Source organism: Lynx rufus, unplaced genomic scaffold (genome assembly GCF_022079265.1).
Source record: "Lynx rufus isolate CCGP_SWC_20201006 ecotype Redwood Valley unplaced genomic scaffold, mLynRuf1.p SCAF_2, whole genome shotgun sequence".
In the NCBI taxonomy this organism is placed as follows: Eukaryota; Metazoa; Chordata; class Mammalia; order Carnivora; family Felidae; genus Lynx; species Lynx rufus.
The window spans coordinates 126309381-126328458 of NW_025814834.1; the positions used below are offsets into that span (position 1 = coordinate 126309381).

The window sequence follows — 19078 nt, forward strand, 5'->3', positions numbered from 1 at the left end:
GATGAGTTTTTATCAGCAAAGATTATTAGGTTTATAATTTCTCTTACCCACTGAAATGAGGAAGCTAGCTATGCTGTTTGTGTTACTTCCACCTGAGGGGGTAGGAGGTCATGTGCTTGGGAACTTGAAGAATAGCAATGAAGCCGGTTGTTTAACAAATTCTTACAAGTGTAAAGATTACTCTTAAAGTAAAACACAAAACCCAGTAAGAGTGCATATAATACTGCTTTCTGTTCTGTGGAATCAGGGAAAGTTCCCTGAGGACCTGTCATTTAAGCTGAAACCCAGAAGAACCAGGCAAAGGTAGTTGAGAATGCTAGAGTGTCCAAATACGAAACATTCTGTTAATTCAGCACAGAGAGCTTTTTTTTTTTTTTTAAGTAATCTCTAGCCCAACGTGGGGCTTGAACTCACAACCCTGAGATGAAGAACCACATGCTCTACTGACTGAGTCAGCCAGGCACCCCTCCCCACAGAGAGCTTCTTTTGATTACTCTTTTTTTTTTTTAAGTTTATTTATTTATTTTGAGAGAGACAGAGACAGCACAGTGGAGGAGGAGCAGAGAGAGAGGGAGACAGAGAATCCCAAGCAGGCTCCACGCTGTCAGCAACGGAGCCCAATGCGGTCTCGAACTCACAAACCGTGAGATTATGACCTGAGCCGAGACCAAGAGTCAGACGCTTAACTGACTGAGCCACCCAGGCACCCCTTGATTACTCTTTTTATAACAGTGATAAACCATGAAAACAGAAAGAAGTGAATATCCTGATTTTTAAATGGTTCAACAGGAGAATCAACCTCAACCTACATTAATTATACTCCCAAATACTGAGTAGTACTTCATTGTTCAAAAGGCACTTAAAATTCTTGTTAACCATATTTAATAGATAGGATATTGAGGTTCTGAGGGGCTAGAGGTTAAGTGACTTGCCCAAAGCACACAGGTTGACTGGGAGTCCAATGTGGTCTCTCTAACCTTAGTCCAATGCTTAATCCACCATGCTAATTGTTTCAAAATTGTTTTTCTTTTCATTATGCTACAGATAGAATAAAATGACAATGTGACATATCAGAATTAGATTACTTACAGATTAAATGCTTCTTGCTTGTGTGTGTGTGTGTGTGTGTGTGTGTGTGTGTGTGTGTGTGTTAAGTAATGTCTGTAGCCAACATGGTCTTAAACTCATGACCTGGAGACCAAGAGTCACATGCTCTGCCAACTGAGCCAGCACCCTTGTTTCTTATTTTTTAATGTTTCATTTATAGATATATTTCTTATAGTTTTGCCTAAGCTTGTCTAAATTTCATGACGAAGTTGTACTTTTACCTGACATATATTATTGGAGAATCTTGTGTTTGGCTTATTTTTTGGAGGGAGAGTGCATTTAGTGTGCTGAATTAAATAGGAACATCTTGAAAGATGTTTTAATTTGAGCTCATATTTCTGGTGATCAGTTCTACTTTAAGGATTTTTTTGTTTGTTATAGATGTTTGAATGGTGGTACTTCCATAAGCATGGCACGTCTTTTATTGAGCAAGTATCTGTGAGCCATTTGCGACCTCTGATGGGAGGAACGGAGAGCAGCATTTCAGAGCCAGGTTCTCCTTCTAGCAACAGAGAAAGTGAAACCAGCAGACAGAATTTGTCAGGTAACTATTTAATATGTTTTCAGAACCGTATGGTTAAGATTGTGTTTGTCTATGGGAGACAGAAAACTCACAACAGAGAGAAATTTATCTTTCATGAAAATATAGGTCATCTGTGGCTGATACGGAGAGCAATGATCAGATACTCAGTCTCCCATCTTGTTAGCCTGCCATCTCCAAATGAAGTTTTTCCTTGTGGTCCAAGACTGTTGCTCTGGTTTCTACCATCATATCCACATTCCAATCAGCAGAAAGGAGACTAGGCCAGTAGGCCACATTTTCCCCCTATTCAACCCCACAGCAGCCAAGGATACTCTTCAGAGTGTTACATACTATTTCAACTTACTTCCTACTGGTCAGACCTTTGCCAAATGGCTGGCCACAAGTAGCTATATAAGGCAAGTGAGAAATTGTTAAACGTTTTCTCGGTGTACATATGCTCAACTAATAATTAGGAGATTTTATTACATAAAGGAAAGAACAATTAGCCATCTCTGCCAACATAGCAAAGTTAGAAAAATACTTTTTCTTCTTAATATATTTATAAAGACATCAGGGACGCCTGGGTGGCTCTGTCGGTTAAGCGTCCGACTTCGGCTCAGGTCATGATCTCATGGTCCGTGAGTTCGAGCCCTGCGTCGGGCTCTGTGCTGACAGCTCAGAGCCTGGATCGAGTGTGTTTCAATTCTGTGTCTCCCTCTCTCTCTGACCCTCCCCCATTCATGTTCTGTCTCTCTCTGTGTCAAAAATAAATAAACGTTAAAAAAAATAAAATAAAATAAAAAAAGACATCAAAATCTCAGTTATTCACGTATGGATACCCCATTGTCATACTTTAATTGTAGGCTGTTCTTTTATATGTAACCAGTAATACAAAGTAAATATCATTAATGATATACAATTATGGAAGTAAAAATTTGAGGGCCAGATAGAAATAATATTTTTTGGATTATTGTTCCTTTAATTTGGTATCAGTAAAATTCATATAGTGGGTGGGTGGGTGTTGACCCCTTTTTTCCTCTTTCGTAAAATAATTACAGAACTCCTAAGAATGAGATATATTGAGATGAATATGACATAGATCTGTCCTCAAGAAGCTAAGTCTAGTATGTAAATAATTAGAACAATAATATATAGTCTTACTCCCTGTTGTAGGATTGAGTATATCTTTACATATGGAGAGTGAAGACACTCCCTACCTTGCACTCTAGCCTGTGTGGTTTTATGATATTTCCTCTTCTTAGAACGTTCTTCATCCAGCAGCCTTCTACTCATCTTTTACCATGATTCAGTGTCAGTTCAAATGTCACCTCCTTTCTAAAGCCTTTTTTAATTTATTAGAAAAATTTAATTACTTTCTTTTTTTCTTCTCTTAGAACAAAACATATCTCTACTATAGCACTTATCATACAGTTTAGATGGTAGTTTACATGACTGGACTCTCATGTGACATTCAATTCATTTCAACAAGTTAGTTCCAAATGTTGCACTAGGCTCCAAGAATACACAAATGAATAAAGTTGTAAGAGTTCATATTTTATTTTTTTTTCTTTATTTTTTTTAAATGTTTTTATTTATTTTTGAGACAGAGAGAGACAGAGTATGAGCAGGGGAGGGGCAGAGAGAGAATGAGACACAGACTCTAAAGCAGGCTCCAGGCTCTGAGCTGTCAGCACAGAGCCTGACGTGGGGCTCGAACTCATGGACTGTGAGATCATGACCTGAGCCGAAGTCAGACGCTTAACCGACTGAGCCAACCAGGCGCCCCAGAGTTCATATTTTAAAATGAAAAAAACTGAAAACCAAATGGATAATCACATTGTAATATGGTAAATGCCATAATTGAATTATGAACTAATGTCATGAATGAACTATGAACTATGAACTATGTCATGTATGCTGCATGACAGCAGGGGTGATCCAGGCCGTGTTCATCTTTGTGCTAACTGGCTAGCACTGTGCATAGCATACAGTGACTATACAATTAATGTTGGTGAAAGTAAGATTTAACTGCATTTGATTAACCTAACTTCCCTTTTCTTTCCCTTTGTTTTTTAGAATGCAAAGTATGGAGGAACCCTCTAAATCTTTTCAGAGGAGCAGAATATAGGAGGTATTACATTTTGCTTTCAGTAGAATTATGGCATTAGTTTTAGACTAAAAAGTATTATGGAAACATTTGTTTTATAAATATATCACAGCTCTTCTAGTTGGAGACATTGATACATAAAAAGGTAAAATGATGAGCCCAAGGTTTAGTTGGCAGCATCTTCACTGTTTTTACATTTTTTTAGTTTATTTATTTATTTTGAGAGCGAATGTGAGCAGGGGAGGGGCAGAGAGAGAGAGAGAGAGAGAGAGAGAGACTCAGACTCCCAAGCAGGCTCTGCGCTGTCAGCACAGAGCCCAACACAAGGCTGGATCTCACCAACCATGAGATCATGACCTGAGCCGAAATCAAGAGTTAGACACTTAACCGACTGAGCCACCCAGGTGCCCCTAAAGATTTTTTTTATTAATTTAAGTAATTTTTACACCTAACATGGGGCTCGAACTCGTGACCCTGAGATCAAGAATTGCATGCTCGTCCAATTGAGCCAGCAGGCACCCCAAGAAATTTCTTATCTTAGGAACACTTATGCTTCTTTTTTTTTTTTTTTTTAGTGTTTGTTTGTTTATTTATTTGAGAGAGAGAGCACGAGCAGGGGAAGGGTGGAGAGAGAGGGAGACAGAGAATCCCAAGCAGGCTCCATACTATCAGCACAGAGCATGATGCAGGGCTTGAACCCACGAACCATGAGACTATAACCTGAGCCAAAATCAAGAGTCAGGTGCTCAACTGACTGAGCCACCCAAGCACTCCATGCTGCTGCTTTTTTTTTTTTTTTAAAGTGTATTTATTTATTTTGAGAGGAAGAGAGCATGAGCAGAGGAGGGGCAGATAGAGAATCCCAAACAGGCTCTGCACCATCAGTGTAGAGCCCAGTGTGGGGCTTGATCCTACAAACTGTGAGATCGTGACCTGAGCCAAAATCAAGAGTTGGATGCTTAACTGACTGAGCCACCCAGGTGCCCCATTGTGCTTCTTTTTGAATGATTAGTTTCTCTTAAAGTCTAAACTGTATTGATGATCATTGTGTGGATTTAGAAAGCTTAAAGTCCTATTATAGCCAACCGTTAGCAAAGGTACAAAAGTCTGGTATGTATTTCAATTAGCTTCATTCCAGGCTCCACTGTATGGCCCAATTTTTGCTTTTACTGAGTCTTTTTTATGTGCTTCTAATTAGGGCTATTAATATTGTACATTATATTTTAACTGCTTTAAATCATTTTGGGAATAATGTAGATCATTAATAAATATTTTTTTATGATTTTACAATAAGTAGCAAAACTTTGCTGGGGTGCCTAGGTGACTCAGTCAGTTAAAGTGTCTGACTCTTGATTTCAGCTCAGGTAATGATCTCATGGTGGTGAGATCGAGCCCTGCATTGGACTTTGTGCTGGTTGCAGAGCCTGCTTGAGATTCTTTTTCTCTCTCCCTTTGCCATTTCCTTGCTTGGGCACGTGCACTCTCTGAAAAACAAACAAACAAACAAACAAACAAAAACAACTTTGCTAAGTGAACAAGGATCTACTTTTTCTTTTTCCTTTATGATAATTTCTCAAAAAATAGCTAAAAACTTTAAATAGCAATGTAATTTATACTATTAAATTACTTAAAATCTTTGATCATCTACACATAAATAACACGTATAATGTACTTTTAAACTGCTTTTTTTTTACATTTTAAAATGTATGCATATTCACTGTAGAAAATTGGAAAATAAAGAGATGCATAAAAAAGAAAGTAAAAATCCCCTTTTCCTATCACTAAATGATAAATGCAATTAGTATTTCCATTCAGTCTCTCTTCTATATGCATGTATAGAAACAAAACTTGAACATCACAATGTGTATATAATTTTACATCCTTTTTTTCTAACACATGAATTTCTCACAGAACCTTTTTATACAGGAATTTCTTCAAAAACATGATTTTATTCTATTCTGTTACATGGAGGTACCATACCTTACCTACTGCTCCCTATCTGGGTCACAGATTATGTTTCACTATCAACATTTACATTAGAAGGCTATCTGTATATATAAATATTTAACCTATGATAATTAAACACCTATGATTACTTCCTTAGAGTTGATTTGTAGTACTGGGGTTCCCGAATCAAAGGGTGTGAACAGGTTGTCTTCCTGTCTCTTCTTTAGTATTTTCTTTTTTTTAATTATGGAGATTTTCAAAAATCAAAAAAGTAAAGAATGGTATGATAGAATTCCATATACCCATTTCCTAGCTAGATATGAATATTTTTAAGACTCTTAATAGATATTACCTAATTCATTTTTGGAAAGAGAAATGTATATGACAATTTATATTTATACCAGCAGAATATGTGTGAGTCCATGTTCCATCTCATCCTTGACAATGTGTATTTTCCAATTTATTTTAACAGGTGAAAAATAAAAATTTGTAAATTTAATTCACTATTCATTACTAATGAGATTGGACCCTTAAAAATATATTTATTAGCCAGTTTGGTAACTTGCTATTAATTATTGTGGGTTTCAGGGGGATAGGAAAGTTTAAATTTCTAATTTAGTAAAATCTGGAAAAAGTTTCTATTTATTTTATCCTTTTCAAGTCCTTTGCTGTTCTGATAATCTCGTAAAAATCCACCTATGTTTTCTTCTAGTTTCTTTGTAGTTTTACTTTTAATAATTCTAATTCACTGAAAATTTAAGTATATTTAGTAAGGTATGTATCTTAAGTCAAATTGTTTTATCCCTTCAAATCTAATTTAGAAGCACTAATAGTCTAGCCTTTTCCGTTTTTTTTTTTGTTTGTTTTGTTTTTAATCCACATCCAAATTAGCATATAGTGCAACAATGATTTCAGGAGTAGACCCCTTAATGCCCTTACCCACTTAGCCCATCCCCTCTCCCACAACCCCTCCAGTAACCCTCTGTTTGTTCTTCATATTTAAGAGTCTCTTATGTTTTGTCCCCCTCCCTGTTTTTATATTATTTTTGCTTCCCTTCTCTTGTGTTCATCTGTTCTGTATCTTAAAGTCCTCGTATGAGTGAAGTCATATGATATTTGTCTTTCTCTGACTGACTAATTTCACTTAGCATAATACCCTCTAGTTCCATCCACGTAGTTGCAGATGGCAAGATTTCATTCTTTTTGATTGCTCCCTCTTGGTTTTTGATGTTTTATTATCATATTCGAAGTAGTTTGTATAAGTTTTCTCTTATTTTTCTGATTATAATAAACTTTTAAAACATTCTGAAATAGAATTTGTAGCAATATATTTTTGCATTTTAAATAGTGTTTGTTGTAACAGATAGAGGCTCTCTCATGTTCAATTTACATATTTTCTTGTATTTTGGTAAAGATACACTTGGGTGACTGGTAAAGAGCCACTTACCTACTATGACATGAATTTGTCAGCTCAGGACCATCAGACCTTTTTCACCTGTGACACGGACTTTTTACGTCCTTCAGACACAGGTATGTGTCATATCTGTTCATGGGGTAAACAGTGGTAATGAAAATTGTTTTAAAAGCTCTTTAAAGTTACTTATTAGAATATACAAATTTATTTGGCTTGGGGTTGTTTGCATCATTGATAAGAGACCCAGATTAAATTGAAACGAATTATGAGTGTACATTAACTTGTTACACTACCTACCCTTCTTATAAAGAATTTAAAATATTTTATAAAAATATGAAATCACTTCTTTTGTTACCTAAAGAATGTTTCAGATCAAATACAGCAACTGCTCATGGGAAATTAACACATGAAATTATATACATAATGGAAGAGTAAGACAAAGTGCAAACACTGGGGCATGGCATGTGGATTAGAATGGAGTATATTTTACCCTAGTCATTAGTTAGGGGTGCATATAAAGTAGTGGAAGATCATAGAAATGTCTATATTTAGGTGTCTCAGTCTTCTCTATAGAAGACAGTATTGAGATTCTTAAATGCATGGTTAAAGACAGGGACCTTTATCACAACTATTCTTTTACTTCAAATGCTCTCTCCCTTCTTATCTATCCTCCTACTTTTATGCTTCCTGCTTTTATCCTTCAAGATCCAGTTAAAAGTCACATTCTAGAAGAACCCTTCTCTGGCAACTCCAAAGTTAAACACTTTATTCTCTGTAGTTCTATAGTCCATGCCTCACTGAAACAATTCTAGTTAATTTATTCAACCACAAACATTTACTTGTTAATTTTGTCATGTTGCTTCAATGTTTATCTTCCCTAATAGGGTATGAAACTTTGGAAAGCAGGGACTATATTCTCATTATCTTTGAATCCTTATCGTCTAGCACATTGCCTGGCATACTGTAAATATTAATATTTATTCTTTGATGAAAATATGAATGAATGACCTTGGTGTCACAGACGTCTTAAGCAATTTCACTAGTAATAGCTAACACTCGTATAGCACTTATTATGCACCAAGCACTGTTCTAAGCAATTTGTATAAATGTGCTGACTTAATCTTCCCAATCATTTTATGAGTTAGGTACTTTTATCAGCCTCGGAAATAAAGGAATGGAGGCAAAGGGAATCAAGTAACATGCTCTAAGTAACCTAACTAATAAATGATAAAGTTGGGTTTCAAATGCAAGTCTGACTTTTAACCACTATACTACTGCTGTTTCTATTCACCACAGTGATAGGCAGATGAAAATCAATAACAAGGGTCTGAAAAATAGCCAGTTTTCCAGCATTAAAGTGAGTTCTTTGTGATCTATATCTGCTGGGTTAAATACATTAAGGGTAGATAATAGCAGGAAAGCCAAGCATCTTTGGAATGGTTACATAAAGTGGTTTAATTGCAAATAGAAGAAAAAGAAATTGCTTTATGTTTATATGCTTAGTGTTTACATTAATGGCAAAAGTGTCATATTGGGGGAATAACAGAAATGGAAACTAGTATTTTATGTTAACTTTAAAGACTTCAAGAAATGAAGGCTTCACCTCCTTCTCACAAGCAGAATTATAGACATTGGTGGGCTTTGCAAATAGCAACCATGGCTATCCACTAAAGCTGTGCTCTTAGGACAGTTTTGCTCACATACCTCCTAAAGGAATTTTGAGAAACTATGTATCCTTTCACACATTTTTAACTTGATATCATAAGATTAAATAATTGTAAAGAATATAATTTTTGACATGTTACAGACAGTTAAAAATAAAACTAGATTACCCTATATTTGGATATATCTCAAGTAATCTAATGACTTGATACCCACCATTATCCATTGAAAAAGACATGAATTAATACTCTTTAGTAGTAGAAAATTTTATAAAGTCCGTTTTCTTCTTGAACTCATCCATTTTACACCTCTAATATAATTTTATTATAATTATTATATACTTGAGAATCTTTTATTTATCACACATGCTTTTCCACCATAAAAATTATTTGCATAAGTTTCTTAAAATTTAAATTTCCTTTGATCATAAGTTCTAAATGATATTGTGTACTTTAATTATATTTTTTGTCAAATCCTTAGAGCTACATATTTGGCTTTTTTAACTTTGGAAAATGTCCTCCATATAACCTAATTGGCTGGGTGAGTTCTCATTATCAATTCTATCAACCAAACCAGACTGACTTTCTGACAGAGAAGTCTGACTTCATTTTTCAAGTCAAATAAACATGCTAACATGCATCCCTATGACAGCCATCTCTCTTCTGAATTTAGATTCAAAGATAGAAAGATAGATAAGTCTTGGAGCTTTGCCTAGAGCCTATCACTTGGCCAAAATAAGATTCCAGTGCCTTTAGTATCCTTTACTAGTGCCCCCTTTGCTTGCTGTGAGGAGACCTCCCCTTAGGAGCAGCGCATTCTTTGATAGTAAGGGGAGAGCAGTGCTGATAAATGGAATTGATAAAAATTGTTTTCACTCTCTCCCCACTACAATATACTTGAATTCAGAGCATCCAGGGGCCAGACTACACTTAGTTCTTTTTTTTTTTTTTTAATTGTTTTAATGTTTATTTATTTTTGAGGGGGAGAGGGACTGAGTGTGAGCAGGGGAGGGGCAGAGAGAGAGGGAGACACAGAATCTGAGGCAGGCTTCAGGCCCTGCACTGTCAGCACAGAGCCTGATGCGGGGCTCAAGCTCACGAACGGTGAGATCACGACCTGAGCTGAAGTGGGATGCTTAACTGACTGAGCCACCCAGGTGCCCCAGGGGTACACTTATTTCTAATGCCTAACTTCATTGTTAAGTAGAAGGAATCCCCTGACAAAAAATGGCTGCCCCTAAACCCAAGCTTTGAATTGTCCTTTTTGGCACTTGCAGATGTTTATACTCTAGAGAATGCACCTTAGAAAAATTCAGGATGGGTAAAAAAAGCCTTTCTTTTGTAAAGGAGAAGAGAATAAATATATCTTTTGGGGCGTGGGGAAGCAGATGTTGGGTAGGAAAGGAAAACCAGCATGATGTACAGACCACTCAGAGAAACATTCTTCAAGTAGATCAGTTCTAGAAAAGAGTCATATAAAGTTGAGACTTTATAAATTGATTCTCTTAAAACCATGCATCCTATTTTGGTCCTTGCAAAGCTTCATGTACTTCTAGAGGTATGCATACTCCCAGCTAAATGCTGAGCTCAAGGACAAACTTTTATCTGTGAATTGATCCATACTGATCTTTTCAGACACTCACATAAAGGTAATGATTTATATCTGTAGTTTTACATTAAAAAAACATGTACGTATGTGATGTGACAAATTTCTCTTGACTATTGTCATCAGTTACTAAGTTAGTAGATTCTGTTCTCTTCCCATTGACTTGTTTACTTAAGGCAGAAAACAAATATATTCTCAGGGCCAGCCAGCACTGTTTTGGTTTTTTAAAAGATTTTATTTTTAAGTGATCTCTACACCCAGTATAGGCTTAAACTCACAACCCTGAGATCATGAGTTGCATGCTGCACTGACTGAGCCAGTCAGGTGCCCCTGGCTAGCAGTGTTTTTTGAATAATTTGTTTTCATGGTATTTTCAACACTTAACAATCAGGAGATTTGATATTGAAACCCAGGTGTACACTTGTTACAAGTTGGAAAATATGGCAAAACTGGACCTGCATGTCCACTTGGCAATAATCAGTTAGACCTTTTAGTTTACATATTTTTTTCTGCCTGGTCTTTGTAGGCATCTACATTTATGACTCCTGATCTTGAGATTGGCTCTTCTCTTTTCTGCTTGATAGTATACTGGAATGTTATTTAACTTAAAAAAATAGATTAAATTGATTGAATTGCTAATTGCTTGTGTTATTTTTTTGAGCATGTCAAGATCTCTTAAAGAGGACAGTTGAATACTAAATCAATATTTTCCTTTAAATTATTCCTAAGCCTTTTTTAAAGAAAGAAATACACATTTTTCTTCTTATGCTTTATTTCCCCTTTCCCTTTTAGCTTGGAACTGCATTGGTTGTGAGTATTAATCTTGAAAGGCTGGATAGAGCAGTTGAAAACATAATAAGAATAAGAACAAATGCTTAAAGGTGGATCATATGACCTTACTAGAAATAAAAGAAATGCAGGGGCGCCTGGGTGGCTCATTCGGGTAAGCAACTTCAGCTCAGGTCCTGATCTCACAGTTCATGAGTTTGAGCCCCGGGTTGTGCTTCCTGCTGTCGGCACCAGAGCCCACTTAAGATCTGCTGGCCCCCTGTCTCTCTGCCCCTCCCCCCGCAAAGAAATGCAAATGAAGATGAGATAGTTTCCACATATTAAATTAGCAAAATTGTTACTACTCAGTGTTGCTAAGCAGGGAAACTGTCTCTCTCTCTTTCTCTCTCTCTCTCTCTCTCTCTCATCCACTGCCTGAAAGAATGTAATTTAATACAATCTTATTGAGAAGAGTTTCGGAGTGTATATCCAACCATTTAACCAACCATTCCACTTCTAGAAAGGAAATATTTGGTCAGGTATGCAAAAGTAGATGTTGAAAGATGGTTATTACAACATTTCTATAATTAACAAAAAAAATTGGGTGTAACTTCATAATCAAAAGAATTGCTTAAATAATTCCAGTATACTAGAATATCAAATAACCATTTAAAACGTTAATAAAGATTCAGCATCAAAATTTGACTCGTAAATATCATGTAACTTAAAGAAGAAAGCCCCATCATTAAAACTGGCAAGTCTAATATTAGTCTTTATTTTTATGTAATATTTTAATGTTTCAACAAAATGCTATTCTTTTTTTTTTTTTAATTTTTTTTTCTTAATGTTTATTTATTTCTGAGACAGAGAGAGACAGAGCATGAGTGGGGGAGGGGCAGAGAGAGAGGGAGACACAGAATCCGATGCAGGCTTCAGGCTCCAGGCTCTGAACTGACAGCACAGAGTCCGACATGGGTCTTGAACTCACGGACCATGAGATCATGACCTGAGACGAAGTCGGTCACTCAACCGACTGAGCCACCCAGGCCCCCCCACAAAATGCTATTCTTTACCTGGTTATTATCAGATGGGTGCTGACTTGCATCTATTTGTCAAGTTCAGGAAACATTAGCTGTCAGCCAGATGGTGACATATTTGATATGAGAAATGTATTTTTGTTACACAAGTAGAATATATTGTCTTCTTTTCTAAGCCAAGACTAATATTTTGTTTCCAAAGGAAAACTCAAACATTTTCCACATTATTCTTTCTGGACAGTTGTAGGTTTTGTTCCAAAAGCAACATTCATAGATTCTCTATTTTTCTTATCAAACTTGAAATAGGCCAGATAGTTTCATGAATATACTTTGTTTATTTGTTTATTTAATTTTTAAGAAACTTATTTTTTTGTCATGAAATCTTATTTGGTATTTATTACTATGAAATTTTCATTTTGGTACAGTAATTGGTAGCAAAACTAATATTGTTATTCTAGAAAGATCTTCATTTAGGCTTTGTTGAATCTTGGTAGAGACTGACATTTTCCACAAATGGACAATATTCTAAATTAATTACTTTTTCCACCTTTTTATACAAAATGCAAATTCAAACATTGTTCCTGCATTGAATCATTGGTTAGACAAAGCCTTTTTTTTAAGTGTTTTGTATATTTTAACAGTTCCATAGACTCTTTGCAAAGTGATTTAAAAAGTAGAATATTTCATATTGATTATAATTTGATGTCACTCAGACTCAATATGCATTTAGAAGTATAAATGTTCATGTATAATAATGATGCAATCAAATGGATTAAACACTTTATATGTTGTTACTTAAATCAGAGAAAGAATATATTTTTATTGTATGTGAAGCTTCCAAATTTAATGCGAATTTCTCATAAGATTAATGTGAACTAACACCCCAATTTCTTGTTTCTTATGTTTAAGAACATGTTATTTAAAGTTTTGTTTACTTTCATAGCTCATTCTTCATATGTTTTGAGTAAGATTATTTATGTTTACCATCTCATCTACTTTTTGAAATATTTTTCCTACAGTTATGCAGAAGGCATGGAGGGAAAGAAATCCTCCAGCTCGAATCAAAGCAGCCTATCAAGCTTTAGAATTAAACAATGAGTAAGTTTGAAATATATGGAAAGTAAGTTTGTTTTGAAGGAAACCCAGGCAAATGATTTTATGTTATCTTTTGTCTGTTCCTAAAACACTTGGAGTCATTACCAGTCCCCTTATTTTGCATACTAGAGAGAAATTTCGCAGTGTTCACATCTGTACTTTGCTTCCTAAATTACAAGCTTATCTATGCTTTTGAATAGAAATTATCCTAGAAATACTTTTTAAATGGAGAATGCTGAACTAATTGGTTATAATACTTGATAGTTAAAGAGTACTAAAATACTTATGCCACCTGTATTAATTTTGTTTTTCATTTAAGTCATTCATTTAAAGCATTCATTCAGTCCTGAGAACTTTAGTTGCTAATGGGATTGGAGGCATGAGAAGAGGATTCAAAATAAATGATATGTACCTCTAACTTTTTTTCATGTTAAGAACATTTATTTTTTATAGCTCTTTGTATCAACTCTACATTTTGAAAAGGCAAAATGTAAAATCATAATATTTAAGTGGGGCAGATCAGTAAGTGTTAATCTGATACTGAATAAATGCCAGGAATAAAAATACAGCCCTAGTCAGGGTTAATCAAGAAATGCTTCCTGAATAACGTGAATTTAACATTGTCCCCTGTATCCTGCAACAAGATATATTACTTTATTAAGAAGACCTTTCCAAGGTGGAGCAAAATCACAGTGTGGGGAACTCCAAAAGCAGTGAATCAGCTTTATTGAAACCCTAGAAACTAATCAAAAGTTTATAACATCCTGGAGAATGCATAATCAATTAAAAAAAACAGCCGAATTTCTATAAGAGCATTGTGGTGTTTTAACTTACACTGACCCCATCCCCCACTCTGTAGCTCAGTGGGGCGGCCTTGAAGACAAAAAGTCTTCATTTTGGGTATAGGTTCCAACTACCAGAGGAAGTGGAATGGATTTTATTCTTAAAAAATTGTGGTTGTTTATTTTGACCTGTCTGGTGTTCCCTGAAGGACCAACTTAAAAGGCTTGTCTTTATTTGGGTTAATTCTGAACTCTCCCACCATTGACACAGCTACACTGGGGGGCATTTGTTGAAAACGTTTAAAGGCAAATGCATTAGTCCCTGCTGCCCTGGGGGCAAGGGATAACAGCTGGGGCAAACAATAGACAAATCAGAAAGCTTGTGAGGAAAGGTTGGGGAATTACTTTAGGAAGTAAAGGCTTTCAAAAGCTCTCACATATGCCTGGGAATCTCAAACGTCCCACATATACCTAAGGTTGGGCATATGCTCAGAAAAGACTTAAGAAGGCCCTAAGCTCTGTCTAAATTTCAGGTTCTGCACAAACAGAAAGGAAAGGCTAAGGCAGAATTGTATGCCTGACTGAATGTTGAAGGTGTGCCCCAACACACAGAACCAATCTGCAAAGACTTGGTTTTCTTGTTTTGTTTTTGGTTCCAGGTATTTAAGGCAGTCTCTATCACATCACTGGCTGATAAATAAGGCAACAGAGCAGAGGCTTCACTGGTCATATATGATAAAGAATACAAACTTCATAAAATTCAGAAAAGTCACTAAGCAAGTAAACAACTGCAACAGGCAACAACAGCAAGCCATGGGGAGGAGGGGGAAATCTGATTTCTAGAGTTGCTAGATTATGATATTCAAAATTTGTAGTTTTCAACAGAAAAATTACCAGACATAGAAGGAAACAAAATATATCCCATACAAAGAAAAGAAAGGAAAGGAACGGAGACTGTTCTTGAGGAAGCCCAGACTTTGGACTTTCTAGATAAAAACTTTAAATCAAATATTTTAAATATGCTCAAAGAGGTAGAGAAAGCCATGTACAAAGAACAAAAGGAAATCATGAGAAGAATGTTTCACCATTAGAGAATATCAATAAAGATCCCGAAATCTAGAAAGAAATCTAGGGACAAAAGTAGAAATAAATCTAGAAACAAAGACCAAGAAACTCAGTGAACCCCAAGTAAGATATAATCAGAGACATTCACATTGAGACCAGAGACAAGGGGAGATTACTGAAAGCAGCAAAAAAGAAGTGACTCATCATGTATGAGGGATCCTCAATAAGATTAACAGCTGATTTCTCATCAGAAACCATAGAAGCCAGAAGGCAGTGGGATGACAAAGTCAAAATTCTGAAAGAAAGAAAACTGTTAACTACAGACTCTATATCCAACAAACCTGTCCTTCAAAAATGAAGGGGAAATTAAGACATTCCCAGATGAACAGAAACTGAGAGTTCATTGCTAGTAGACCTATAATTATGCAAAATGCTAAAAGTTTTTCAGGCTGAACTTAAAGGACATTAGACAGTCTTGACTCTACACAAAGCAACAAAGAACACCAGTAAAAATAATTTCATAGGCAAATATAAAAGTTAATATATTTTGGGTTTGCAATTCTTTTTTTTCCAATACGACTTAAAAGACAACAATGTAAATAATTATAAATTTATGTTAATGGACGTACAGTATATAAAAATGTAATTTGTGACAATAACAGCATAAGGTGGGGGGAAGGAGCAAAATTTTGTATACTATAGAAACTAGGTTAGTATTAATTGAAACTAGATTGCTGTAAATTAAGAAGTTAAATATAATTGTTAATTGTTAATCACCTAAAAGTAACTAAAAAACATAGTAAACGAAGTGACAAGGAAATCAAAATGGTATGCTAGAAAATACCTAACACAATTACTTCAGGAAATAAGGACAAAAAAGGACATATAGAAAACAAATAGGAAAATAGTAGAAACAAGTCCTTCCTTTCCATTAACTACTTAGATGTAAATAGATGAAACTCTCCAGTGAAAGGCCTTTTTTGGCAGAATGGATTTAAAAAATAGTTAAATCATATGCTGTCTATAAGAGACTCATTTTAGACAGACACAGAGAAGTAGAAAGTAAAATTATGGAAAAAGATTTTCATACAAATAGTAACCAAAAGAGAGCTGCAATGGCTAAACCAATATCAGACAAAATAGAGTTTAAGACAAAAAAATATTTTTTTACATTTTTTAATGTTATTTTTGAGAGTGGAGGGGATGGGCAGAGAGGGAGGAGGCCAGAGGATCCAAAGCAGGCTCTGTGCTTACACGGAGAACCCGATGTGGGGCTTGAACTCATGAACCAGGAGTGACCTGAGCCAAAGTCAGACAATTAACCAACTGAGATGCCCCAAGACAAAATTTTTATGAGACAATTACATTATCTAATGATAAAAGAGGTTCAGTTTTTTAAGAATACACAACAATTTTAAACTTACATGCATCTAATAACAAAGCCCCAAAATATATGAAGCAAAAACTGACAGAATTGAAGGAAGGTAATAGTTCAACAATAATAGTTGGAAACTTCAACATGCAATTTCAATAATGGATAGAATAATTAGACAAAAGATACACAATGAAATGAAAGGCTTGAAGAACACTATAAACTAATTAGACCTAACAGACATCTGTATAGTACTCTACCCAACAACAGTGGAATACATGTTCATCTCAAGTGTACATGGGAACATTCTCCAAGATGCATCACATATTATGATATAAACAATTCTCAATAAATTTCAAAACATTGAAATTATGTAAACTATTCACTGCAACCATATTTTCTAATAAAATTAGAAATCAATAACAAGGAAATCTGGAAATTCCACAGTATTGAAATATGTGGAAGTTACACAAGTTTTAACCAATGAGTCAAAGAATAAATCACAAGGAAAAAATCAGAAAATACTTTGTGATGAGTGAAAATGAAAGCACAACATACCAAAACTTACGAGACACAGAGAAAGCAGTGCTCAGAGAAAAATTAATAGCTGTAAACACTTGCATTAATAAAAAAGATCTCAAATCAATAACTTAAACTTTATACCTTCCTTAACAAATGAGAAGATGGGGGTGCCTAGGTGGCTCAGTTGGTTCAGCAACTGACTTCGGCTCAGGGCATGATCTCACAGTTCATGGGTTCAAGCCCTGTGTTGGCCCCTGTGCTGAAAGCTTAGAGCCTGGAACCTGCTTTGGATTCTGTGTCTCCCTCTCTCTCTGCCCCTTCCCCACTCCTCTGTCTCTCTGAAAATTAAATAAACATTAAAAAAATTTTTTTAAATGGGATGGGGGATGGGCTAAATGGGTAAGGGGCATTAAGGAATCTACTCCTGAAATCATTGTTGCACTGTATGCTAACTAACTTGGGTGTAAATTTAAAAAATAAATAAAAATTAAAAAAATGAAAAAAAGAAATGAGAAAATGAAGAGCTAACTAAACAACAAACAGAAGTCAGTAACAAAGATTATAGTGAGATAAACAAAACAGAGTAGAAAAAAAGAATGAAGCCAGAGGTTGGTTTTTTAAAAGATCAACAAAATTGACAAACTTTTTAGCTAGACTAAAAAAGAGATAAGACTCAGATTACTAAAACTAAGAATGAAACTGAGAATATTACTACTGACCTTATAGAAATGAAAAACATAAGAGAATTCAGTGAACAATTATATGCATACAAATTAGATAAATGGACACATTTCTAGCAACACAGTACCAAGACTGACCCAAGATGAAAAGGAAAATCTGAATAGACCTGTAACAAGCGAAGAGATGGAATCAATAATTTAAAAACTTGCAAACAAAGGCAACCAGGACTAGATCCCTTCACTGGCAAATGCTACCAAGCACTTGAAGAAGAAATAACACCAGTTCTTAAACTCTTCAAAGAAATAGAAGGGAAGTAACTCTTCCTAACTCATTCTGTGTAGCCAGTATTGCCCTCATACCAAAATCAAACAAAGACATCACAAGAAACAGAAACTATAGGTTAATGTCCATTATGAATACAGATGCAGAAATCCTCACCAAAATACTAGCACGGAAAATCCAGCAGCATGTCAGAAGAATTATATACCATGAACAAATGGGATTTATCCCAAGAAGGCAAGGGTGGTTTAAAATATGAAGATCAGGAGCTCCTGGCTGGCTCAGTCAGAAGTGCACGTGACTCTTGATCTCATGATGCGTTTGAGCCCCATGTGGGTGTAGCGATTACTTAAGTAAATAAAACTTAAAAAAATATGGGGGCACCTGGGTGGTTCAATTAGTTAAGCATCCAACTCTTGATTTCAGTTCAGGTTGTGATCTCACAGTTCCTGAGTTTGAGCCCATGTCAGTCTCCGTGCTGATGGTGTGCAGCCTGTTGGAGATTCTCTCTCCCTCTCTCTCTGCCCCTCCCCTGCTCTCCCTCTCTCTTTCTCTCAAAATAAATAAACTTTTTAAAAAATATGAAAATCAGTCAATGTAAGATACCACATTAATAGAAAAAAGAATGAGAACCACATGGTCATCTCTATTGATGCAGAAAAGGTATTTGACAAAATCCAACACAATTTTATGGTAAAAACACTAAAAAAAAAAGGACAGGAATGGAAGGAACTGCCACTTTCTGCCACTTCTATTTAACATTGGACTGGAAGGGCTAGCCAGTGCAATTTGGTAAGAATGGGGGAGAAATGGCTTCCAAATCATAAAGGAAAAAGTAAAACTTTATTCACAGATTACATGATCTTATGCATAGAAATCCCAAAGAATCCACACACAAAAAAACTGGTAGAGCTAACAAAAGAGTTCAACAAAGTTATTGTCTATAGGACATAAAGAAAACAAATAAGAAATGGCAGAAACAAGTCCTTCTTAATGTCTGTCATATATCTATACACTAATAGTAGATAGTCTGTAAAAGAAATTTGAAAAACAATTCCATGTATAATAGCATCAAAAATGGTAAAATAGGGGCGCCTGGGTGGCGCAGTCGG

General features: G+C 35.4%; 1 protein-coding gene across 2 annotated transcripts in view; it reads left to right on the top strand.

Annotated features, from left to right (window-relative positions):
* The window catches only part of ST7L (suppression of tumorigenicity 7 like), a 59179-nt gene that overhangs the window by 4898 nt on the left and 35203 nt on the right, over positions 1 to 19078 (top strand). For both annotated transcript variants that reach the window (XM_047083009.1, XM_047083010.1), the window contains exons 3-6: positions 1489 to 1651; positions 3707 to 3761; positions 7099 to 7214; positions 13190 to 13268. In XM_047083009.1, coding sequence (XP_046938965.1) covers positions 1489 to 1651; positions 3707 to 3761; positions 7099 to 7214; positions 13190 to 13268 — 413 coding nt within the window. The remainder of the gene's footprint in view (positions 1 to 1488; positions 1652 to 3706; positions 3762 to 7098; positions 7215 to 13189; positions 13269 to 19078) is intronic.